The sequence below is a fragment of the Sander lucioperca genome, chromosome 2 (genome assembly GCF_008315115.2).
Source record: "Sander lucioperca isolate FBNREF2018 chromosome 2, SLUC_FBN_1.2, whole genome shotgun sequence".
In the NCBI taxonomy this organism is placed as follows: domain Eukaryota; kingdom Metazoa; phylum Chordata; class Actinopteri; order Perciformes; family Percidae; genus Sander; species Sander lucioperca.
In genome coordinates, this window is record NC_050174.1 from 23,141,569 (window position 1) to 23,167,970 (window position 26,402).

At 41.1% G+C, this 26,402-nt stretch overlaps 2 protein-coding genes across 4 annotated transcripts; one reads left to right on the forward strand and one right to left on the reverse strand.

The window, feature by feature from the left end:
- Positions 1 to 3,088: 3,088 nt before the first annotated feature.
- Positions 3,089 to 14,510, reverse strand: zgc:86896 (uncharacterized protein LOC415190 homolog). 3 transcript variants are annotated; one of them, XM_035995034.1, is made up of 10 exons: positions 14,357 to 14,510; positions 13,507 to 13,609; positions 11,437 to 11,541; positions 10,120 to 10,342; positions 9,447 to 9,554; positions 7,853 to 8,059; positions 6,752 to 6,827; positions 5,615 to 5,805; positions 4,453 to 4,543; positions 3,089 to 3,266 (listed from the first exon to the last, which is right to left on the reverse strand). In XM_035995034.1, exons 2-10 carry the CDS (start codon positions 13,568 to 13,570, stop codon positions 3,261 to 3,263), a joined length of 1,071 nt encoding a protein of 356 aa, XP_035850927.1. In that variant the 5' UTR covers positions 13,571 to 13,609; positions 14,357 to 14,510; the 3' UTR covers positions 3,089 to 3,260. The 3 variants fall into 3 exon arrangements, with proteins under 3 accessions (XP_035850927.1, XP_031148463.1, XP_031148462.1); XM_031292603.2 differs by having other exon boundaries at positions 13,507 to 13,631; positions 14,357 to 14,484; XM_031292602.2 differs by having other exon boundaries at positions 13,507 to 13,618; positions 14,357 to 14,461.
- LOC116045090 (glucose-6-phosphatase-like) lies at positions 14,399 to 25,405 on the forward strand. The gene is made up of 7 exons (XM_031292604.2): positions 14,399 to 14,504; positions 19,890 to 20,397; positions 21,639 to 21,861; positions 23,161 to 23,270; positions 23,358 to 23,463; positions 23,551 to 23,666; positions 24,764 to 25,405. The coding sequence occupies exons 3-7, from the start codon at positions 21,644 to 21,646 to the stop codon at positions 25,270 to 25,272; spliced, it is 1,059 nt and encodes a 352-aa protein (XP_031148464.1). The 5' UTR covers positions 14,399 to 14,504; positions 19,890 to 20,397; positions 21,639 to 21,643; the 3' UTR covers positions 25,273 to 25,405.
- The last annotated feature ends 997 nt before the right edge of the window (positions 25,406 to 26,402 follow it).

Genomic DNA, 26,402 nt, shown 5'->3' on the forward strand with positions numbered 1-26,402 from the left:
TAACGGGAGGTGATGGCATAGCATCAAATTGGCGCCATAGCAGCTACGCGGTCCGAGGAGAAGCTTACCCCCTTGATTAAAATAGACCTCAACGTGTTTTTGGCTGTTGTCCGTGTTTTCATCTTAAACTTTGACCCTCTTACTGTGTGTTTTCACTTCAGCAAAGTTAACTGGAACATTTTGGTCGCCTAAAAAATGTCTTGTTCTGCCAACCAAGCTAGCTAGCTACAGCTAGCGTTAGCTGGTAACGAGAAAGTCTGAAAGTTCTGCCGTACATATGCTGATGAATGGTGGCAGTACCCAGAGGTCCGTGTTTACCTGCCGGTAAATCTTCACTGACTTGCTATAGAAGGGTTGAAAATCTGCGACTTTCCCTCTTTAGCTTAGTGCAGCGCCATTGCAATCATAAACAACACTGGCTCTTAGTGCGTTTTTAATCGGAAGTCGGATTTTCCGAGGTCAAAGTTGGAAACACGCCCCCTGACCTCGGATTTCCGAGTTTGGAACTCGAACAACCACTGTGTACCCCGAGCTAAAAATCCAACATGGCTGCTCCATGCATCAACAGCAGTGAAAGCTGTAGTAACATACAGTTATTAGCACTTCTGTCTTATTTGTGTCTCACTAAATCAGTAGTACACACAGCGCTGTCCATCTTCTATCTGTCTTGTTGTATGCACAAAAAAACAGCGTAATGCATTATTATAAACTGGTATTACTAACAGTGGCTAACCTGGCTAGAGCTAATGAAAACAATGAAAATAAGACTTGTAAATGGAACGCATTCAACTCGGGTGTGACGTTATTTCCAGTTCCGAGGTAAATGGAACGCTATAATGGCCCTGTCATCCTCCCCAGCGCCACCCTCTCGTCAAAAATCGTCACATCCGATTGCAAAAAAACAAGATGGTGACTCCCGTATCGCCAAACCGAGGCTTCAAAACGGCAGTCCACAAACCAAAGGTACAGTCTATGATTCAGACCAAAGCAACTAGCACTAGCACGGCTAGTTCCTTCCTGCTTCCCTCAGTCTCTCCCTACCAAAGTTGCCAACTGGATGACTTTCTCGCTACATTTAACGACTTTTCAGACCCTCTTAGCGACAATATTTCTAAAAAAGTGCTTGCGACAAATTCTGCAACTTCATTTTTGGGTGATTTTGGGCTATATGAAATAAACTTGACTCAAATGTCAGACTTTTTAATGATGTTTTAGACATTTTTTGTCTATCAAGGGATTGAATTTACGTAAAAACATTTCACAATAAAATGACTGCTATGGCCAGTTTAATCAAATCCATATGATTTGTTTTGTCCCGTTTTGAAGAAGTCAAGTAAACTCAAGCCCTGCTCACATCACTAACACTATTGAGCCTTTCCCCTCACCGTTGTTCTCACAAGAATCCAGAAGAGGGCAGTGGGGAGAAGTGTAGGCTAGTCTTGCATTGCCAGACCTTCCTCTACAGCGCTGCACAGGAAGGTCTGGCTAGTCCACACAGTATTCCTGGATGCAAGTTTTTTTTTTGCAGGATGGTAGGGGAAGACTCATGAATATTCATTAGGGAACTCATCCCTGATTGGCTAACCCTATCATTCTTACCCTAACCATAACCAATCCCACTCCTCTTGCCTAAACATAACCAATCCCACCAGAGCAGGCAATGAGTACTAGCCATTCAGAGGGAGAGTAGGGCGGGTTCTTCCCCTACCATCCTGCAAAAAAAAATTTGCTTCCTGTGAGTTGGATGGGAGAAAAACGTGCTCTGGTTTATTGGCATTTCTTTAAACCAATCGTCATGGGCGGCGCTAAGCGCTGGACTGAGCCACGGTGCCTCTGCAAAACAACCTCGGGAAGGAACTTGTTTTGGTGGAACATGTGTACGTTCAAAAGTAGTTTTAGTCGTGCAACATAAAACTCAGATTGGACAGATAGTCTAGCTAGCTGTCTGGATTTACCCTGCAGAGATCTGAGGAGCACTTAACCATAGTCCTCAGAAATCCACCGGAGTTTAGAACGCCAACACAAAAAAAGAGGAAGGTGACGGACATCTGGATGAAAATGAGGGACATCCAGCGGCACTGGTACTATCCCGTAAATTAAACATTGTCAATATAGACTAGGATAAGTGTGAACAGAACTTAAATCCCCAGAAGCTTATGACACCAGAGTACTGCAGTGAGACATTCCAAGGGTCAAGATTGATTTTGACAACCCTCCTATGACCCACCGTAATGGTTTTTGTACAGACTCAGTGTACTATGGAAAATTTTTAAGGCGATCTGTATTGGGGTTTTTCTGTAGTAATTGAATGCATTTAAGCATATTAAGCTTTGTATTGTTATATTAAAACATGTAAAACTGTACACATTCAAAATATTTCACAAAGGACGCTTTCTGTTCTATAAGACTAAGCTGAGACCACCCTGATCATCAGAGGTATTTTCTTAGACTTTGGAGAACTCCCTCTAAAGCCACAGACGACATAGTGTACAACAGTTTTTAATAGGCTGAGTACTCTTGATGACAAGTAATTATGATACTGATGGGCAAGGGCGTTGGTTTTGTTCAAAATTGGGGGGGGGTCTGGGTGTCCTCCACCAGAAAGTTTTGAGTGTCAAACACTTCCTTACCTGCATGTTGGTGATTTTTTTGCAACAATTTGTGCAAATGTCTTTATATAGTAAAGGAAATTATTCTCCTGTATTGTGTTTGTACATCTCAACAACAAATCTGTAATAGAATGACACCTTGTTAAAGCCAGAAGCTCCACATATCATACATATCCCCTGCATGAGTGAATTTATTGGTTGCAATTTGAAGCAGGAAGTTTTACATCCAATCACAGTAATTATGTTAACACATAAATCAGACGATACACAGGAAGTTTAGATATATGTGGTCTTGACCGGTCTTGAAGTAAAATCCCGAGTCCTCTTCATCCGAGACAAGACCGAGTACAAATGTGGTCGATTCCGAGACGAGCCCCAGACCTTCAAAAAGTGGTCTCAAGACCGGTTTTAAGGACTACAACACTGCTGAATACACAACATAAACGTGAATGTGAAGAACAAGTCATTACAGTGCACCCTCTGGCCTGTAAATATCCTCTTTATTTATTCAAATTATTTTTTTAATGACAAATATCACAAAGCACATGGGCTCACATTGGTTTCCAGTTACTCAAAAGCACATCAGTAGTTCCGTAGGTTTAGCTGGTGGCAGGGTGTGTTGGTCACTTCAGCCTCTGACACCTCAAGGACTCAATGCTGCACAATAAGAGTACAAACATGTTAGAATTGATGATACATAGTTGTATTTATATGGTATTTTGAAGGCAGATAGCAGTAGATTATGTAGCAATATGTTTGCGTTGCAGCCAAGGGTGTAACTTTTGGTTCAACATGGGGGGGGGGGGGATCTCCACTTTTGAACAATATTGAATTTTTGAGCGTCAAACACTTCATTTTCAGTATTCTGGTGAATTTGTTGTGCCTTTTCTGCATCAATTTATGGTGCAAATGGTGCAAATGTTTTTATTTATGTAAAGTAAATTATAATAGGTTTTTGGGGTGGGTTGCACTGGCCAGTTTTAATTATTGGGGGGGGGGGGTTGTAACCCCCCCATCCCCCCTGTAAATTATGTCTATGGTTGCAGCTGGTAGGCATGCAATACTGAACATTTAATCCGTGCTTCCTTCAGAATGTTAGCAGCATGAAAACGCCTCTGTAAAACAGTTTGTCTATCATGAGCTCTTGAATTACATTATTCAGGAAACACATTTCCAACCATCACTCAAAAATCGTGGGTCCAATGGAATTTTGTGTATGTAAAATCTGACTGAAGTGCTACTTCATTGATTATGTTACAGTGCACCCAAGTCACTGAATTTCCTCCAACCTCATTGTTGATGTTTTGGGGATATGGAAATCAGATAAATCAGTGTGCTCCTATAATAATTTGTTATGATTGAACTGGCACAACCATAACTATGATAAGAATGACATGACTACATTAGAGGTATAATATAGTATGTGTCAGGGAAGGTGAAATGTGTCAAAACATACTTTCTATCAGTGAGTGGGAAGCTTTATTCTTGACATAGGTGTTGACCAGTGTTTAATAACCATATGTTTCCACCTACTAGTTTTTTTTAGTTTTTTTTTTTTTTAGCTTTGAACTACATCTCATGGTCTGTATGAACAAATGGATTTTGTTCAGTTGTCAGAGTTGAGTCAATACATTTTGTTAAACTTTCCATTATATTTCCAAATTGACTCATTTCCATCAAAGGAATCAGATAACTTTATGTATGTGAATATCTGCAGAATATACACCTTCAATCACAATAAATAACTTCTAATCAAAATGCCTTAAAGGGTTAATGTTTACTCACAGTCAAGTTACTAAATCACAGTTTCACGTTTGCATGGTAAACAGAGTTTGACGTGTACCTTAAAATCCCAGATCACAATGGCTCCGTCCAGACCCACACTGCTGTACTTCTCCACTTTGGCTTTCTTCCCAGATACAACACACAGCTGCCTGCAGGACACAACGCATGCACACAAGGCTCACAAAAGCTGAACTGTAGAGGTTCTACATTGTTGTTGCAGTTTTTCTCAATCGCTTTGGCACATTTACTAAAACAAACTTACAATTGTCAAAACTCTACAATCCTCACACCACGTGGTACATTCAGCACATCACTCTATGTGACCTGAAAAAAGGTGATTACTCAATCAAAATAATTAACTCCAACGTAACTTCAAATGTAAATAAATCCAATAATGAATAAATCATTGCCACCAAAACAAATTATTCCTTTATCATTGCTTAGACCAAGACAGTCCAAATGTAAAGACATCTTGTCAAATGACAGTGGACTCTAAAAGTGTGATTGTTACCCTCTGTAATATTGTCCAGTTGCTAACATTGTATATTTAGGCAGCTGAATAGTATTCATGTCAGCCATGGCACACACTATACTTGCTCAATGTATGTACACACCAGCCAACTGTAAATACATAAAGGAAGCTTGTACAGAAAAGAAGAAAAAAAAACATTTTCAGGAACTGTTGTGCAAGATGTGCAAGAAAAAAAGAAAATATGCTGCAAATGTATCAACCTCATGGGTCATTTAACCTCTCCTCTCTGTCTGGCCACAACATTTTATCGACATCACACCTGACATCCTTCCTTGCAATGCAACGAGGGAAAAACGTTTGGCATGACGCAGTCAAACCCCCCCCCCTCCCGGCTGCCCCGTGCATCAACAGCAGTGAAAGCTGTAGTAACATACAGTTATTAGCACTTCTGTCTTATTTGTGTCTCACTAAATCAGTCGTACACACAGTCCTGTCCATCTTCTATCTGTGGACATGTTGTTATGCTGTTTGTATGCACAAAAACAGTGTAATGTAACAATGGCTAACCTGGCTAGAGCTAATGAAAACAATGTAAATCAGACTTGTAAATGGAACGCATTCAACTCGGGTGTGACAGCCTTCCCAGCTCCGGCTTCCGAATTCCGAGGTAAATAGAAGTCCATAACCTCCTTGGTATACTAGTAGAGGTATTAATGCTATTTTAAAGGGAAGCTGCAGTGGGCCTTACGTGATGCTGTTCTGGTGCAGGTTGCCCATCTCATTGCTCTCCTCATCAGTGGCTTTCTTGTCCAGGTTGCGGAAGTGTTGCATGGCTGACATGCTGGCCTTAGAGGTCTGCTTGGGGATGTCCAGCTTCTTCACAAACTCCAGAGCACCTGGACCCTTATAGGTAAACTGGTACGGGCAACAGTCATGGCCCTGACAAAACAGTTCAGTACAAAGAATCATATCAATATTCAACTGAATTATGACTGTACATGGGTCCTTGAAGCTGCATTAAACAATTTGACAACCCCAAATAATGTTAGAGTTAAACTTCGAGGCATTCATTATCTTTAAATTAAAAATATATCAGTAAAATGGTAAGAAATGATCATGCACAACAAAACAAACGTTTTGTCATTATTGTCAAATAATTCAGCAGAGGCAGGGATATGTAGACCAGAAAGGGGGAAATGCATCCCCCCCGGCAAATCGCACAGTGGATATAAACCTACACTGCATTTACTACCACTTAACAAGTAAACTGCCAATTTATTCTGTGCTCTGATTGCTGACAGCTGTCTGCTCTGAGTAAATTCACCATCACTCTCTTGCTTAACCACTAAAAGCTGCTTTCGCACTAGATCCGGACCGAGACTACCTCTTTTGGTCGGATCAAATTCCAGCTGTCTGGTCTGGGCCGTGGTCCAGGGGGAGTTTTCACACCTGTAATTAAGGTTCTTAAAAGTCTGGTAATGCAGACCAAACAAGGTAGGCATGAAAGGCCCTTAAACCTAGATTAAATCTAGAAGGAAGAAATAGAAATGACTCAAATGTGACTAAAACTAATAAGGATTTCTGCCGTATGCACAGGCTCAGGTCCCAAGTGTGAAGTAGATCAGTTGAAAGTTAAGGACACACACACACACACACACACACACACACACACACACACATACACACAGATTCCATGCTTTATAGTTATATAGATAGAAATATTCATTATTGCAGCTTTAAAATATGTATATTAAGTACAGAAGTTGATCATGTCTTCATCTTAAGAACTCATGCATGGAGTTGCTGGACATGCACACACACACACACACACACACACACACACACACACACACACACACACACACACACAGAAGGTGATAGTTACCGCAGCAACAAGCTCAGTGGGGCTGACATAGAGCACACTCAGAAGTGGCAGATGGTCGGTGGTCAGCTGGGTGACCCTGGATGGACAGAGGTTAGAAAGGTGCATGATATAATGTCCAAAGATGTCCATGACATTGAATTACTTACAGGATCACATATAAAAAAACAATAGTGTAAAACTTAAAAAGTTGTTCAGGAATTGGAGCCATGAAGGGGTCTCCATAGAGGTCTTTCAATCGACTTTTTGATTACATGGTGAAGTTGCGTGCGATCACGGATGAGCAATTATATTAAGTTTTATTCATGTTGTATAAGTTATGTTTATTCATGTAATTCTAATCCAATATCTGCAGTGTTTCCCACATAATTAGTGAGATTGAATTTGTGGTGGCATCTCACTGGTTAGCGAGCAAGCAAGCTAACATTAGCTAGCTAATTGATTTACAATTGCTCTCTAACCTATCATCTGGCTTTTCGGACGTTTCCCATGTTTTGTCTGAAGTTATAGTAGCTAGAGGGATTACAAGTGATATGATGCAGGAGAGTTATAGTCTTTTTTTCAACATTTTTATGAGAAAATATTACATATTATATGTTTAGTTCAGAGATACTTTGTCTCTTGCTGAATATTAATATCTACCTATAGTCTCGCTTTGCCAGGTCTGGCTAGTCCACACAGCATTCCCGGGATGGGAGAAAAACGTGCTCTGGTTTCTTGGCATTTCTTTAAACCAATCACAATCGTCTTGGGCGGAGCTAAGCGCCGGACGGAGCCACGGTGCTGCTGCAAAATAGCCTCCGGAAGGAACTTGTTTTGGTGGAACGTGTACGTTCAAAAGTAGTTTTAGTCGAGCAACAGTAAAGATTGGACAGATAGTCTAGCTAGCTGTCTGGATTTACTCTGCAGAGATCTGAGGAGCAGTTAACCATAGTCCTCAGAAATCCACCGGACTTAAGAATGTCAACACAAAGAAAGAGGAAGGTAATGGACACCCGGCGGAATTTCCGACAGCACCGGAACAATCCCTGAAGTGGAACATAGTGAATATTAGACTTATATTGATCATACTGATTGCATTAGTGTCTTGGCAGATGTACTCACTCCTTCCCCTGGGCGGCATCTACCACGGTGATGCTGCTGTTGTGGGCCACACAGGCCAGCTGGTCTCCCCCAGGGGAGAAGGAGACACTGTGCACCCAGCCTCCACAGTCCTTATGCTCCAGCAGCACCTCCCCAAAAGGCATTTTGGCCCCCCAGGCAGTGGGTCCGGGCTTGTCCTCGATGTCCTTAATGTAGGCTGAGAAAACCCTGATAAGCATAGAATTGATTTCTGTTATAGTTGGGAATCAATGTTGGGTTGCCTAATGTACATTTGGACTTGCTGCTTATGTATATTGATATTGTTTTAAGACCTGGGCGCTGGGGTCTGATCCTGGAGTGCTCCGACTCCAGTCAGGCTGTACCGCTTTACTGGACTCTCCCTATGGTTTTAACTATTTAAGCTCAGTTTTAACGTCCTGAGTCAGGCTGTCCAGCCGCCGCCTCCTCCCGGGTCTCCACGTAGCTAGTGGAGCAGTAGGTTGACTGCCTCCCCTCTCCCAACCACACACCCATGGGCATCATTTATGGTAGAATAGGGACGGTGGGGATATATCCCTACCCCTTTTCTGATTACCTTAAATTGCCCCCACCACTAATTGATATTAACTGCATATCTGCGCCTCCAGTTATTCTCACTTGTACAAAAGCAGGGGGGCCCCATCGTGTTGCCAGACAGGCTTAACACCTCTATTTTGATCTCCTCAAAGAGCCAGTTGCCAAGTCTACCCTGTCTCCAAAGGACCAGCCACAAAATCCCACAAAAAGACCAAAACCAACAATGTGTGTCTCAATACACATTATTACATACACCTTTTAAAAACATCTCATAAATATATTGTTTCATAAAATAAGAAAAGGCTTAGTAATTTCCTATACAGCGGGACAAGCTAGTTTTGTTATGTTGCAGATTAAACCATATTTGGTGCTTTAGTGAGTATTTGGGGCAGCAGGATGATGTGTGTGGGATTCATTCAACATAAACCAGTCCCTCCAGAAAAACGTGATTATGCAATCGCATAATTCAATGCATAATCAGCCAAAGTCTGCATATTTATGCGGGGGCCGCATTTTTTCAAATACACCGCACTTTCGCCGCATAAATTGCCGATTTCCGCGCAAAATATGCGGGGCTTGCATGATTTCATAATCCCCGCATTTTCGTTGTAAAAAAAGTCACATATATCTTAACAACATCTCAACATAACATATCTTAATCTGAACATCATCGAAAAGCTGCAAACCCCGCGATGAAGCCGTGATGAAACCGCCGTTTTTGCAAGTTCCCGCAATTTCATATTGTATAAATATCCCGCATATTCCAATAGCATTTTTTAAGAAAACGTGCCGCATAATCAAGGATTGTTGCCCGCATTTTTCTGGAAGGACTGATAAACTGCAGTGGGTTTGTTCATGTTAATGAAGGAACATGTCACCCAGTGCAACAGTGGGGTTCAGTGGTGCATTTTTAATAAACATGATTAGTGTGCTACTCAGAGCTCAGGCTACAAGTGTGGTTCTTCAAGTATCTGTGTGTAGAACTATGACACCAGTCTGCTTCCGTGCCTTTACATTGCAGTTTTGGCAGTTGTGTCACCTGCAGTGGAAGTCTGCAGACCCAGCCGCCAGAAGGATGTTGTTTGGATGCCAATCCAGACTCAGGACTGTGGAGCAAATGGGTTTCTTGATGTGCTTACTCAGCCACCTGAAAGGGAAGAAGAAGAACAAGAACAAGAACAAGAACAAGAAGACATACTTTTAATGATACCCAATGGGAAATTGCGTTTTTATATTACACACAGGCACGCATGCACAAACAGGACCTATACATGCACAAATGGAGAGATGTCAGTGCCCAGGAGGTAATGACAAGTCCCTACGGACTAAGCTACAGCTGCCCCAATGGAATGAGAATGGTAAAAACCTGCAATTGAATGTGCTTGGCAGATATCATGGTCATTTTAATTTCAGGTAAGAGGTAAGAGTCAAATTGTGTGAAAATTAGTTTGTGTTTTTTGTAGGCCTATTTGCAGTTCATGTTTTTAGGTTGTGTTTTCTGTATTTGCAGCACGTTTCTGTATGCTCCTGCATGTTCCTGCATGTTACTGTAGTTTGACTTTTTAATCTCTTTGTCTGTTGACTAATTGACAGACATCACCATTCTTAGGTGACACTATTGAGTTTCAATTATCTCGCTCTTTAAAACCAATATCAAGTTAATTGTTATGTACCGTACAGGAATAGTTTTGATTTGATCACGTAATGCTCACCAGTCGTTCTCCTTCTCAAAGTAGCAGACAGAGATGAGGCGAGCTCCGCTGCCCAGGGCAAACTTGTTCTCCAGTGGTGACCACTTCACACAGGTGGCTGCCCGGTTGATGCGCACCAGCACCAGGGTGGGCTTCCAAACGCCATCCTTCAGAGTCCACACGTAGGCATTGCGGTCAGAGGCACATGTTACAATGCGGTTGGACTCTGGGGCCCAGTCAATGCCTGTGGACACAATTATGAAGCTCTATTCAAGTGTCAAAGGATGGATGAATGATGCAATGCTTTCTATTTTTGCTTTCAAATCATATATTTTACTTGAGATGTCAAAAACACTTCCATTAATTCAGACCTCCTTAAAACAGAAAGTGTGAACTAAATTGTGGATATTAATAACACCATGTGACCAAATAATTAAATTTGAGCTCAAAAGTATCATTACTAAGTGCTTTGTGGTGGGACAATCTTTAACTGGGATTACCCAAACTCTGAGGGAAAAATTCAACCATGGTGTTTTAACAGTATAAATACACTACCGGTCAAAAGTTTGGGGTCACTTAGAAATTTCCCTTCCACTCCATTACAGACAGAATGCCAGCTGAGATCAGTTGCATTGTTTTTTTAACCAGGGCAGCAGTTTTCAGATTACATTATGTGTTTACATAATTGCAAAAGGGTTCTCTAATGTTTACTAGATTGAGATTGAGATTTAGATATGTTATTTTACAGATTCTGTCTTTGGGGTAGATCTTATTCCATTTGTGTATGGGATCTCTGATTGTAAAGGTTAATGTTTCCATGTCCACTGATTTTATTTTTTCTTGTAGGTTAATACCCAAGTTATTTTTTGGGAGGGGTGAGTGCCCGTTCAGCGCTGCTTGCAGCTTAATTAGTGTTTGTTCTCTAGTGCCAAATAGTGGACAAAGGAAGTATTTTGCAATATGTAATTTCCAGTGCCTGTGTGTGGGCCCATGACAACTGAGAAAACTCTCACTGATGAAGACTGAGATGTGACTAAAAGCTCTGCAACAGGCTTCCAGGTGGACCTTTAGTTAAGCCTATTTTTTATCAAATCACTATTTCCAAGATCAAGAATGAACTTTCAGTAACAAATTATCAATTAATTCAATTACAACAACAAAAAAACAGACACAGTGAACTTGGGGCTTTCCAGGCTCCAAAGGATCAATCCTGTCAATGCATCCCTGGGGCAGTGGCCCCATTGTTTATATATCTCTTTTTGTTCTTACTCAAATGGATGTCAAAAGTCACATACCATCTATCCTTCAGTCATTGTTGGCTGATATAAGTTACAGTACCTGTGATTCGTCCACTGTGCTCAGTCAGCTCGTGGATCTTGACCCATTCTTTGCCGTTCTTTTCATAGATGTTTACCACATTGTTGTTAGGACTCACTGCAATCTCTGGAAAGAAATGTGTGTGCACAAATGTTAGGCATTGTAACCAAAAGTAATCAATATGACATGGTCTTCATCCGATGAGTTTGAATGGGAAATTGTCATGGTTGTTACAGTTTGTGTGATGAAAAGGTACAGGGTCACATAATGAATAGGGTTTATCTTTTCAATATACAGAAAAATGCCATGACAATCTCGCCATTAGTTACCATGTTTGCAAAGTTATTTGTGGAAAGATCATGTAAAGAGGTCAAAGAGATCCTCTGAGGAACATGAATGTTCGTTTAGTAAATTCCATAGTGATATACCCAGTTACATTTGATGTTATGTTGTGTGCAATTAGAAATACGGTCTGCGGGTGGCGATAGAGGAAAGGCTAGTGGGTCACCACATTTAAGTTCTTTCTCTCTCTCTCTTATCAGCAGGACAGCACTCAATACCCGCATAAGCATATTGGAGTTCAGTGTTTTCATTTGTGACCATTCAAACAACATGCTAAAATTGGAAAATTAATGTTCTCTGCAAATTAGCAGAAGTACTGCACATTAGATTTTGATATTTACTGTGTACAAGTGGAACGTTTGTCCAAATAATAATTCTAATTCTAAATTCAGGGGTCACCAAAATCCTTAGTATGAGGACCATGAATATCCATAACAGATTTAGACTAGCAGTGTGGTTGGCAATGGATGGCAATGTCTGTCAGTTGGTTGGTCCACCTCCGACTGAAATATCTCAGCAGCAATTAGATGGTTTGCCATGAAATTTTGGTTCAGATATTTATTGTCCCCAGAGGAAGAACTTCTGTGATCCTCTGACTTTCCATCTTTATCCTCATCATCAGGTCAACAAATTTGGTTCATGACCAAACTTGAAAACCAAAAACTAAAAACCTTCCCATCAACCTCAACTGTACTTTTGTGTAATGCTAATTACTTAGCAAAAAATGTCATGCTAACATACTAAACTAAGATGGCAAACATGGAAAATGTACCTGCATGTTAACATTGTCATTGGGGCCATGTTAGCATGCTGTCACGGGCATTTAACAATGCAATCCTGTGCTCAAAGTTCGGATCTTTTGAAGTGGGGTTGTATGAGGTACTTATCCAAGGTCAGTGTATTAGCTACAGTAGATGGCAGTTGGCATGCCCCAGACAGGAGTCCCGACACAGAAGCTAAGCAATGTACTGCCAGAGACTGTTTAGAACCATGGATGTATGATATTAACCATAGACTGTAAAAATAGTGGACGTAGCATCCGTGACGTCACCCATTGGTTTGTGGAATGCCTTTTTGAAGCCTCGAGTGTGGCGATACGGCCATCGCCATTATTTTTTGAAACCAGGGAAGATGACGACACAACAGTAAATGGGTATTATATTGGATTGCATGGTGGATAGTGGATGGTGGATAGTCTTGCATTGCCAGACCTTCCTCCACAGCGCTGCATAGGAGGGGCTGGCTAGCCCATCTTGGGCCTTGTCATGGATCAAAGTCCACCAACTAACTAACTGATTGACACTAAAAATAAAATTGCTTTTTGTTATCACACTGGAGTTTCAAAAAAAGTATTTATTGGCAACAGAAGCGGTAACCCTGGGGCCATTCCTGCTTGAAATGTAGAAAAGCTTGACGTAAAGTGTGTAGAACAAACCCACTGCACCGCAGCGTTTAACAATAACTGTAATGCTAAGTACAAAAACAGCAGTAGACATCCTATAACTGAAGTACAGTCAGATCCATGCAGTAAAGCTCTTTGAGTCCATTTGCTGCATTGATAATCAGATTCCCCGTGGTTCTCCAGGCAACATTGATGCAATAAGAGAAGGGAGAAAATGTATGTACATTCTGCATTGAGAATGTGGTCCCACCCTGTATTGATCCCATAAATTATGGAGAAAGAATACGGAATACTGCACATAGGTGTAAATACGTTTGTGCTACTAAATGTTTGCCTGTTTCACTTACGGGTCCTGTCTTTGTTCCAGGTGTGGCAGGAGAGTGGCTCCAGGCCAAAACTGTAGAGCGACATGTCCAAACAGAGGCAGGAGAGGCTGCTGGAATGTTGCTGCTGTGAGGGCTGATCTGTGTTGCTGCAGGTCCAGGATCAGATCAGGAAGGACAGGAAGACATGTTGTAAAGAAACTTGATTTTTTTTTAAGAGAAAGCACAGCTAGTTTCTTGTATTTGGGTTTACATAAGCGGTGACTTATAAAGTTTGTGGTATGAGAGTTTCATCCTCCGATTTAGTCAATAATCCTAACACCAGATTGGTGTTACTACTGTGATGCATACTTGGAATTTAGGTCCTAAGAAAGTGGGTACATCCACTTTAAGGACAAACTTACAGTACTATCTACTCTCCTCCTTACAACTGTTCCTTTAAGTCACTGTAAGCTAGGCGAGTAATGACTGTGAGATAAGAGTACACCTTTATCAGGTGTGGTGCACACTGTACAAACACAATTTAATTGTTACGTCTGTATTTTTCTCTGCCCTCTAACAATAACCTGATCCTGAGCGGAAGAAACAAACCTTGGTTTTTTTGAATACAGAGATGTCAGTTTGTTACAGTTAGTTCCTCACAGTTTGAAAAGCTTTGAGCCTAAGAAGATACTACCTCAGACTGGTACATACAGTAGAAGTACATTGCAAATGTTTCTTTTGGTGTCGCATTTTTCTTTGCCCAGCCTTATCAAACTAACAGACAGATTAGAATGGACCGGATGGAAATCGTAAACCAGTTTTACAAGTGATCAAAAACTGAACAAGCTGACTAGATGTGATAAAAAACAAAGAGATTAAAGCCATTACTTACCTTTTGCTGTGTATATGTGGCCAGGTGGAATTCTTGTTGGTAGCTAGAGGTGCAGGGCTGTGTTCGTGGACTCTGGGCAGTCGACACGAATGGAGCTGTGCAGTCTGACTGGGTGAAGGAAGTGACTGCTCATGGGAGTGAAAGAAAGGTGGGTGTGTCTGCTAATAGCTGTTGAGCAAGCATCTTGTCTAGAGCAAGTTTATTGTACCACCAAACACCAATGCCCAATATACGCTACTGTTCCAGACCCTATGGTAATGTCTTCAAATAGCTTTTTTCCAAAACCCAAAGATATTCAACTTAAAATAATATAAAGTTGGTTAGTTACTTTTATTTTATTTCTGTGTCATGCCAAACATTTGGCCCCATGCCATATGGGATTACTAGACACCCCTATTTAACAGACATGTCAGGTCTCGCATATACAAATCATGTGGAGAAATACATAACTAACAGACAAACAAAAATAAAGGAATGTAAAATAAAAAAATAAATAACAAAAAAGCCACAGTACATACAAACAAATATCTACAAATCATCCCGGTAAAGAGATTTTTTTCTCTTCTCCCAGGCTTTATCAAGATAACTGGCAAATTTATATGTTTCACGTGTGAACAGCCATCTCCGTCTTTGAGCATCATCCATATTTACAAAGTCAATATCTGTTTGTTATCTTACTAAACAAGGCATCACACTGTAAATAAAAGGGACAATAGAAAATAAAATATATAAAATTGAGAGAAGCTGAAAATCCTCACATTTGAGAAGCTGGAAACAGATGTTTGGTATTTTGGTAAATTATTAAAGGGATCAATTAATTATCAAAGTAGCTGACAATTAATTGTCTGTCAGTTGACTAATCAATACCCTGACTGATTTTTCAGCTCTAAAAAAGACACAAAAAAGCTAAAGCTTAACACAAAAAGTTGTAAACTTAAGTAGAAAACCTATTTTTCCCATGCAATGAGATTGTTTGCAGTTTCAATATACTATGACCAAATGTATGTACATACTAGTTTTTGAGGGGGAAATTTTATTGTGAAAAAATCCAGTTGGAAGCGGTGGTTGTCTGCTGTCAAGAAGACAAACAACCAGGACACACGTCATTTCATATTTGGTGAGGGTTTTCGTGAGAATAGTTAGTTGTCACACTTTTATGGATGCATTTACAGTATTCAAAGCTTGTTTCTTATGTTTATCTGATAGGGTGTGTTTTCCCATTGTTTTTATACTGGACTGCGGGTGCTAACAGTACTTTAAGTGGTAACATTAGGTATTCAAGATGGCTAACGTTTATTATGAGAAATCCTCAGGTGTAATAATAGCACATTTTTATTATTATTGCATTGACTAACATTTCATTTACTCAGTGAAGTACTACAGTACCATGTAATGTCAGAGGTAATGTTACTTGCTCTTTAGCTGGTTGGGTAACTAACTACTTAATTCTGTCATTTATCCAGGGTTGCCAGGTCTGTATGACAAAACCAGCCCAACGGCCAATCAATACCAGCCCTCAAAATATGTCCCTTCCAAATACATTTAAATATGTAGACTGTAGGGACCAGGGATTGAACCATCCACCTTCCGAATGGTAGACGACTGCTCTACCACCTGATCCACAGCCGCCAAGCTGTCAGGGCGTTTGAGACTGTGATCAGTATGTCCAGAAACACAACATCCATAAACAAGGATTGCATCATTCAACTGTGCATGGCCCAGTCGGTTATTGTCACTGGAGTAGTTAGTCACCTTTTACCTGTATGTTAATTCACCAGCTAATGTAATCAGTCTGACTGGCATAATATCATCTGCAATTTTAAATGATTGATCATCATTGGCATTATAGACAAGCATTAACATTAGTAGACAAATGCAGCAATCATAGGTAGTGTGTTGTCAACTTTAAGTGTGTGTGTGTGTGTGTGTGTGTGTGTGTGTGTGTGTGTGTGCGTGCGTGCGTGCGTGCGTGCGTGCGTGCGTGCGTGAGTGCGTGAGTGAGTGTGTGAGTGACCTCCTTTCTCAGTCAAGACAACCTGTAGCACTGTGTAGGTAGCCATATGGTTCATGATCCATTAGCTACTGCACATACTGGTATGTACTATGTGTCTGTAAGAAGGTGATGGAAGGAGGTGTGGTCAGTGTAATGGGTGTAATGGCCTTGAGTATGAAAATAGGAAAATTGAAATAACACAAATACAGTAGTAGTTGGGGAACAGGATTTGCAAAGTACAATTAAGCAATGTTGATCACATTTGTATTTCCCTATTCACATAAAAATCACAACATTCTTCTATCCAATAACATGCCAGTCAGACAGAAACCATACCACGGTTCAGCTGCAAAACACCAGGAAATTAAAAAAACATGTTTAGGAAATGTTGGCAAATCAAATCATTTCACCTTCTCGTCAAGGTATGCTGCTGCAGCATGACTCACAGGCAGACAACTTGAGACAAAGTTCAACAGGCAAGGGTCAAAACCAGGCAGTTTTGGAGAATTGGCTTAATTTCCGGTTTTGGTACATTTCTCCAAGCATTTGTGAAACTCAAGCACAGCGGAGCTTTCTGCTACGGTCTGAAATAACACTGCTGAGGAGCACTGACGATACCGCCAAACACGGACATGTATGTCGTGTACATGGATGTGTAAAAAATAGCATTGATGTAGTAAACTCCTGCCATGTTGAAGAAGAAGAACACATTTCAGTGGCGGTGGGAGGGGGGGAGGGACTGCTCATTTCTCCGACGCTCCATTTTTCCGACCTCTCAATAACCCGAAAAATTCCCTTTGGTCCTACAGCCCACTAGTCCGACGTCCCTTTGCTGGCGAAATTACGAATCCCACTATGGCCACGCCAAGACCCGCCTTACGAAGCAGCTTGATTGGTTGGGGTTAGGCATTTGACCTCGAAAGGTTAAGGTTAGAATAGCAGAATGGTCTGGGGATAGTAGTGGGCTGTAGGACCAAAGGGAATTTTTCAGGTTATTGAGAGGTCGGAACAATGGAGCTTCAGAGAAATGACATGGCACCGGGAGGGGGAATAGCACACTGGAATGGCGCACGTGTTTGTTTACTACAAGGTTCATGTTTTTTTAGGGGTGACAAGACAACATAAGGCAAAGTTAGTTTCAAAGAAAGCTAAATCTGTGATACCAATATGGCAACATTTTGGATTTAAAGCAGACCAAAGAGGTGAGCAGAAAAAGACGAGGCAAAGTGTAAACAGCAGTGCAAAAGAGGTGCATTACCGCCACCAAGTATATGGAGTCGCTACACTCTCCTAGTGAGTTCCATTTACCTCGGAATTCAGAAGCCGGAACTGGGAATGATGTCACACCCGAGTTGAATGTGTTCCATTTACAAGTCAGATTTTCATTGTTTTCATTAGCTCTAGCCAGGTTAGCCATTGTTAGCAATACCATTTATAACAGATGTGTACTCACTCTGTCGTTCTCTGGGACATGATTTCATGCTAATCGAATGTGTTTGTAGCTTGAAACAAGCTAGCGCGGACCGCTGATTAGCTTACAACGCTAGTATTCGCGGCACAGGGAAAGTAAAAACAAATCGCTATTTATACCACTAAAAAGGCTCAAAATATCACCACACTTGTCCATAAATGTTAACCGAAGCATTGAGAACATTGTAAGTGTACAGACAGTTTATTAAAAAGATAGATTATAAAGACAGTTTCGTTCTCGTATACAGGCGGCCGCCGTCTTGGGAGCTATTGTCTTTCCCTGTGCCCCGAATACTAGCGTTGTAAGCTAGTCAGCGGTCCGCTGATTAGCATGAAAACATGTCCCAGAGAACAACAGACTGGGTACACATCTGTTATTAACCCCTAGGTTCGTTTTGCGCCGGAATTGTCCTTTAAGATCAAAGGAACATATGTTTATGTATTATCACAGTTTTTGACCCAGGTAGACCATGAAAGTAGTGATCATCAATTTTTATTTTAGTGTTGCATGTTATTTTTGAGGCAATTTGATTGAAAGAAACCCATATTTCTGATATAAAAACGTCGAAAAAGGGGTCAAATTTGACCCGAGGACAACGTGAGGGTTAAAAAAATAACATCCAATTTGGATTAATTGCACAGTCCTAACTTCTGTGGAGTCAGACAGGCTGAGGAGCGGTGGAGTGGACAGTCGGTGTGTATCCATGCATGTGTTTGCAGACGGGCAGATGTGTTTACACGTGGACATGCGTGCGTACGTGCCTCAGCCATGTGGTAAATCACGACATGGCCAGATCCTGTGTCACAGTGGAAAGTTGTGGCTGGGAAGTGGAACAGTGACCCACGCAGTTCTGGTCAACATGAAAACTACAGTATTTTCGTCACTGTTAACCCCCAAGCTGTTGTTCATGTTTTCTGATACTTTGATGTGAATTAACTTACTCCAGACTGTGAAAAACAGAAGAAATTACTGAAAATAATTCATAATTCATTCAGTTTGTGTTTTTTTTTCATTAAAAACCACAGTGACTTTATGTAAATAAACTGGAATTGAATGGGTTCAATTTCTAAAAATGATTGATTTTTTTGTTAGTTATAATCAGGACTGATGTGGGTTAAAAGATTTAACTCAGTGAAAGTGGAAAATAATATTAATGTTTAATATTTTATAGCAGTTTTTTAGCAATGGGGACATGCTTGTCCCCTAAGGTATCAATAGGGAGTTTTTTTTTTTTTTTTTAAATCTGACAAAGTGCAAAAAATCAATATGCACAAAAATCTATGTTTTTGCTAATCTTTTACTTACCCCAGACTGTGAAAAACAGAAAAATCAATTACTGAAAATAATTTATAGTTTGTGTTCTTTTCATTAAAAACCACAGTGACTTTATGTAAATAAACTGGAATTTAAAGGGTTAAATAAAAAAATAAATAAAAAAATGTTAGTTATGAACAGGACTGATGTGGGTTAAAAGATTTAACTCAGTAAATGTGGAAAATAATATTAATATACATTTAAAGAAAATTTCACATTTGGACATTTTTGTCTTCTAATGACACCAGAGGAAATTAAAATTAATTAAAATGAGCATCTTAAAGTAGAAAATATACTGGCTGTCACATCACATAAATTATGAACAGGTAAGTGAGTGGTCTTGAGGAGGATTCTCTTTTTTCTGTCTTGGTATTGACTGTCTCTCATATGGACTCGGTCTTGACTTGGACTCAAACTTTTGTGGACTCGGTCTTGACTTGGACTTGAACCTCTTTGGACTCGGTCTCGACTAGTCCTGGTCTCGGACATGTGGACTTAACAAAGGTGGACTTGACTACAGCCCTGATAGACAGTGAGGATGCCTGATCTTAAAAACAGGAGTTGAGAAGACTGATTTCTATGCACACATTAAATGATTGATGATTGGAGTTCCCTGTTAAAAATGTATTTTTGAATACCCTGGTTTATCACATGCTAAAACCATGATGTCATGTTTACCCATGTCCCCACATCAAACCTCCTCTTTCCCTGACCTAATCTGCCCCCCCCCCCATGTTGTCCCTCTCCCACTCTAGTCCAAAGTCCAAACCTGAGGACCTGATGATCTGTCTGAATATAAAAGAGACCCTGAGTGTGACTAGCAGCACACACACACACACACACACACACACACACACACACTGAGTCATGACCCTTCCACCCATCACAGGCACAGACACAAATTCAACAAACACAGATTTTTGCAAATACTTTTAACAAATAGCCTACTACATCATATTGAAACTCTTAATGAGCAGATACACACAAGCAATACATGTACACAACATTCAAGGACATCTCAAGTCATGGGGCATCTCAGCAGACACTTTTGAGACCACTTCAATTATTAAGGACTCACTCACACATCCACACATCCACACACATACACACACACACACACACACACACACACACACACACCACTGGCTGCACTGATAAAGCTGCTGTTTATAGCTGCACCAGAGGACCGACTTGCTGTTCCCACATCCAAACTGCATTTGGCACGAAGAAGATGCACTAACTGAGATCGCATCACAAAATTCTGTAAGTATGATTATGTCTACTTACATATGTATGCTAGGTAATATTGGCATTTTACTGTGCTCATTGGATTGCTTTATCAGGGCACTGTTGCTCTGTCAGTAGCTTAACTGTGGTTTAAGGCAGGGTTCTTCAACGTTTTTTAAGCCAAGGACCCCTGAACTGAAAGAGAGATGGATTAGGGACCCCCTACTATACAGTATATATTGTATAAAAAGAAGTTGCATAATAAACTGGGTCTACAATAAAGTGTAGGGCGGCCTAAAGCCTTAATACATGCCTTTTTAGTGCATAGAATACTAAGCTATTAAAAAAAGAATGTTGGTATGTTTTTATAAATCATGTTTTAATGTCAAACATATATGTGGCACAGTGAATCCTCAGGATGAACTGTATCTGTGGATGGCTACCAGTGATTTCCTTGCCTATAGGCCAGTAATAAGCCTATTATCAATGTGTTTTTTTCACAAATACGCTGATTTATATTTGCTAATAATTTGTTTAAATACATTTTTACTTCCAAAATTTGAGAAGAAACTCCCTTTACTCATTTTGCCCGATGATGGTCTAGTACCGAAACGTTGCCTGCTTATTATACAATACATTTTTTGCAAGTTAGACAGACTGCGGGAGTTTCTTTGCAACTTTTGACTTACTTTTCCCCCTCCGACGCACCTGTCTCATGTTATAGATGTGCAAAGTATCCCCCCCAAAACCATTTACCATGTTGATGTTTTGTACAGCTATTGCCAGTTTAACAGGATTTTGTAACACTGCACACATATTTGTTACAATGTAGATGACCAGCAGATATCAACCTTCACAACTAGACACATTCCAACTTTTTTGGTGTTGACAGGAAGGTTAACACCAGATATTGTAGTGTACCGCTTCCCTGTTGCTGAGAAACATAAGATGGATATGGCAACTTACTTGCATCCGATAGTTGGTGTTAAGCCATGGTCCAGCTGAGTCTGTGCTCGTTTTGACACGGCAGCAAGTCCAGCTCACAGCTGTGTTTTAAACCGTGGCAACCTGCAGCTAAGCTAGTCAGATGCTAAGAGACACAGCAACAGCCCCTTGCACTCTGTTCTACACATGCACACATCACTTGAGGACAAACACACAATGACCTTGCTTTCTGTTTTAGAGGAATAAGTGAACACACACACACACACACACACACACACACACACACACACACACGGATAGTAGCACCTTTTTCCCCTCCTCTTGTTTTGCAGTGGTAATGGACGTGCTCCACAGCTCCGGTTTGAGCAGCACATACTACCTGCAGACCCACTTCAGCCACAGCCAGGGCTACTTCCTTTCAGTCTCCAAGGCAACAGACCTACGCAACACCTTCTTCCTGTTGTTTCCCATATGGTTTTATGTACGGAAAGCTGACGCCATCAGACTGGTGTGGGTGGCAGTGGTGGGAGACTGGCTCAACCTGATGCTGAAATGGTGAGTGGTGATGATGGTGATGTGATGGTGGTGATGGTGATGGTGATGATGATGGTGATGATGATGTGATGGTGATGGTGATGATGATGGTGATGATGGTGGTGGTGATGATGGTGATGATGATGATGATGATGATGATGATGATGGTGATGGTGGTGATGATGATGATGATAATGGTGGTGGTGGTGATGATGATGATGATGATGGTGATGGTGGTGATGATGATGATGATGATAATGGTGGTGGTGGTGATGATGATGATGATAATGGTGGTGGTGATGGTGATGGTGATGGTGATGGTGGTGGTGGTGGTGGTGGTGGTGGTGATGATGATAGTGATGGTGATGGTGATGGTGATGGTGGTGGTGGTGGTGATGATGATAGTGATGGTGATGGTGGTGGTGGTGGTGGTGATGATGATAGTGATGGTGATGGTGATGGTGATAGTGATAGTGATGGTGATGGTGATGGTGATGGTGATGGTGGTGGTGATGATGATGGTGATGGTGATGATGATGGTGATGATGATGGTGATGATGATGGTGATGGTGGTGATGATGATGGTGATGGTGATGATGATGATGATGATGATGATGATGGTGATGATGATGGTGGTGGTGGTGATGATGATGGTGATGGTGATGATGATGGTGATGATGATGGTGATGGTGGTGATGATGATGGTGATGGTGATGATGATGATGATGATGATGATGGTGGTGGTGGTGATGATGATGGTGATGGTGATGATGATGGTGATGATGATGGTGATGGTGGTGATGATGATGATGATGATAATGGTGGTGGTGGTGATGATGATGATGATAATGGTGGTGGTGATGGTGATGGTGATGGTGATGGTGGTGATGATGATGATGGTGGTGATGATGATGATGATGATAATGGTGGTGGTGATGGTGCTGATGATGATGATGATGATGATGATGTGATGGTGATGATGGTGTTGGTGATGGTGGTGGTGGTGGTGGTGATGATGATGATGATGATGATGATGATGATGATGATGGTGATGGTGATGGTGGTGATGATGATAGTGATGGTGATGGTGATGATGATGATGATGATGATGGTGATGATGATGATGGTGGTGGTGGTGATGATGATGGTGATGGTGATGATGATGGTGATGATGATGATGATGATGATGATGATGATGATGATGATGATGATGATGATGATGATGATGATGATGATGATGATGGTGGTGGTGATGATGATAATGTTGATGCAGGTTGCATTATATTTACAAAGTGATTCCATGATGATATTTTTATTAAGGCTTCTGTTTGGAGAGCGTCCCTATTGGTGGGTTCAGGAGACGGGTTACTATGGCAACACCTCCCAGCCAATGATAGAGCAGTTCCCCATGACCTGTGAGACTGGGCCAGGTAGGACCACACCTTAGGGCTATGTGTGAGTTCATTCAGTGTCAACTTTGGTCTGTCTCTTAAAAAGCTGATTTCCTCCCCCGACAGGAAGTCCGTCGGGTCATGCCATGGGGGCTGCAGCGGTCTACTACACCATGATGTCATCACTCCTCGCCACAGTGCTGAAGAAAGAAGGACATCAAATCAGGAAATGGTAAGATCAACCTCACCTGTATTCACTGTAGAGTCGCTCTGTGCAACGTCCACAGTCAGAGCAGCAACATGTGTTTCTGTCCTCCAGGTGTGTGCGTGTCTCACTGTGGACACTGTTCTGGTGCGTGCAGCTGTGCGTGTGCCTCTCCAGGGTCTTCGTCGCGGCTCACTTCCCACATCAGGTCATCACAGGTGTTTTCATAGGTACGGACAGAGCACATGCTGCGTTCAAGTCATAGTGAAAAAAACGTAAATCTTAAATTAAAATAAATCTCAAATAGATGATTAACTGCCATTGCTATTAACTCTAACTAACTGTTTGCCTCCAGCAAACATGTCAGAGCCTGCCAACATTATCACTTGTCCTGCTACGAAGCTGGAAGCTGTTTTTTTCCCCCAAAAAAGCCGCTTGTAAATCTTACAGTAAATGACGGGAATGCAGAACAAGTATTACTTTGTACATTTCTGTATCTACTAACGCTAACCTGCCCCACAATGAGAATGCTGACATGCATCATCTTAGTTTAGCATGATAACGTTTGCTAATCAGCACTACAAACAATGTACCAAACCAAACATAACATAAACCAAAGTACTGGACACGTTACAAATTGGACCTGTAATTACAATTTAAAAACTACCACAAATGTAAATGATGACATATTTAGTCAGAATTATGATAATAGTCAAAATGTTGATTTCCCAAATCAAACTTATGAGATACTAAATCTTAATTCTGATTTATGATGAGATGCTAATTACTAATGATCAGATTCTATGCTTACTTTTTAAGTCAAAATAATGGTATTGTAAGCTTCTAAGATCTACAATTATCAGATGCTAAGTCATACAATAATGTGAGATGAGATATTTAAGCAAATATGACTTCTAAAATCCAAATGAGATAAGTCAAAATGATGAGCTAATATTGACATGAGAAATAAAAATGATGGTATAGTAAATCAAAATCATGAGATACAAATTTAAAAATAGCAATCATTATTTTTTTTGTCATGGTGGCAGTATGCTATATCATGGTTTTTACTGAAATAGTCATACATTTTGACACATTTTTTTCCTGGCAGAAATGGGCTTCCATATTAAATCCTGTCTCCCCTCTCGGATTGGCTTTTAAATAAGAATTAGCCTTATTGAGTGACCATTGTTAAGCAGTGTCATCAAAACAGGTTGTACAAGGTTTAAAATTAAAGTGTAATTATGGTTACTGCACCGTAAATTACATAAAAAAAGACAAAAAGTTAAAGTTCAAAGATTGAAATAAAAAAAGGTTTTCCTCTCAGGTATCCTGGTGGCAGAAGCTCTCAGCCGGACCCAGCAGATCTACAAGGCCGGCCTGTGTTCTTACCTCCTCACTTCCCTGCTCCTCCTCTCCCTGGCTCTCCTCCTTTACCTGTGCCTCCAGCTGGTAGGCGTCGACCTCCTCTGGAGTGTGGAGAAAGCGCGGTGCTGGTGCCACCGAGCGGAGTGGGTCAGCGTGGACACCAGCCCCTTGGCCAGCTTGTTCAGAAACACTGGGACTCTGTTGGGCCTGGGCCTGGGGCTCCACTCCCCTCTGCATGCAGTGGTGGGCAGGGGGTCTGAGGGCGCCATCTACAGATCCATCTGTTTGAGTACAACGCTGGTGCTGCTGCAGTTATTTGACTCTGCTTTTAGGCTCCCTGTCCACAGTGGAGCTCTATTCTACCTGCTGTCGTTCTGTAAAAGTGCCACGGTGCCTCTGGCTACTGTGGCTGTCGTTCCCTACTGTGTCACTGCAGCCTTGGGATACAAAGGGAAGAAGCTGCTTTGAGTCGGGTGGCCTTACATAACATGTACTGTTGGCCAGTGGTTGAACGTAACTACATTTACTCAAGTACTGTACTTCAGTACAAATGTTGAGGTACTTGTACTTTACTTGAGTCTTTTCTTTTCATGCCACTTTCTACTTCTACTCCGCTACATTTCAGAGAGAAATATTGTACTTTTTACTCCACTACATTCATCTGACAGCTTTAGTTACTAGTTACTTTGCACATTAAAATATTAACACACAAAACACATGTAGTTTATAAAATCTGATGTTTTATTATAAATGAAACTAGCCAACAATATAACAAGTCCAGCTGAAATGATTAGACCATTAAACACTAAGTGGATTGATACCACTGTTTTGAATGTTTCCAGTTTCTAAAATATGAGGATTTTTCTGCATTGAGTACTTTTACTTGTAATGCTTTGTTACAGGTTTTCACTCCCATCTCGTAAAGTACGGACGCTTGTCTTTGTCGTTCTTATTGACGCTAAAAGACTCCTTTAGCGCTTTAACTAAACGTGCTTGGTCGGGACTATTGGCGTCCCTTTTGACGGTTAAGTTTAGGAAAAGGTCGTGGGTGGGCTTACCTTTTCGTGAAACGCGGGAAGAACGGGAGGGTTGGGTTTAGGAAAAGGTCGTAGGTGGGCTTACCCTTCCCTGACACGCGGGAATAACGACACGGTTAAAGAAGATAGCGACTTTAGGAAACATGACAAGCGGGACACGAACCGCCCTGCGTGGAAATTCCCCCCTTACATACTACTCGCTAAACCCCGTGTAGCTGCTGCTCTGCCCAGTACGTTATACAAACACGCTGAAGGACACCTTTTTTGTCTCTTCAGACGCTGACAGCCACTGTCCAAACGTCCGTATTTTATGAGTTCAGCATGAGAATGGGTTGTACTTTAAAGTGATGGTTCGGAGTAATTTCACCCTAGGCTGCTTTGCACATTGACCTCGAGCCAAACAACCCCCCATAAGCTTTTTTCCCTTGTTATAACGTTGGTTGAGTTAGCGTTATCAGCTGGTTAGCTTAGTGCAGGCGCTGATGGATCCACATTTGTATCTCGTAAATTACCCCACTAATAATGCTCGGAATGATACCAAACTTCTACAGTAGTACAAAT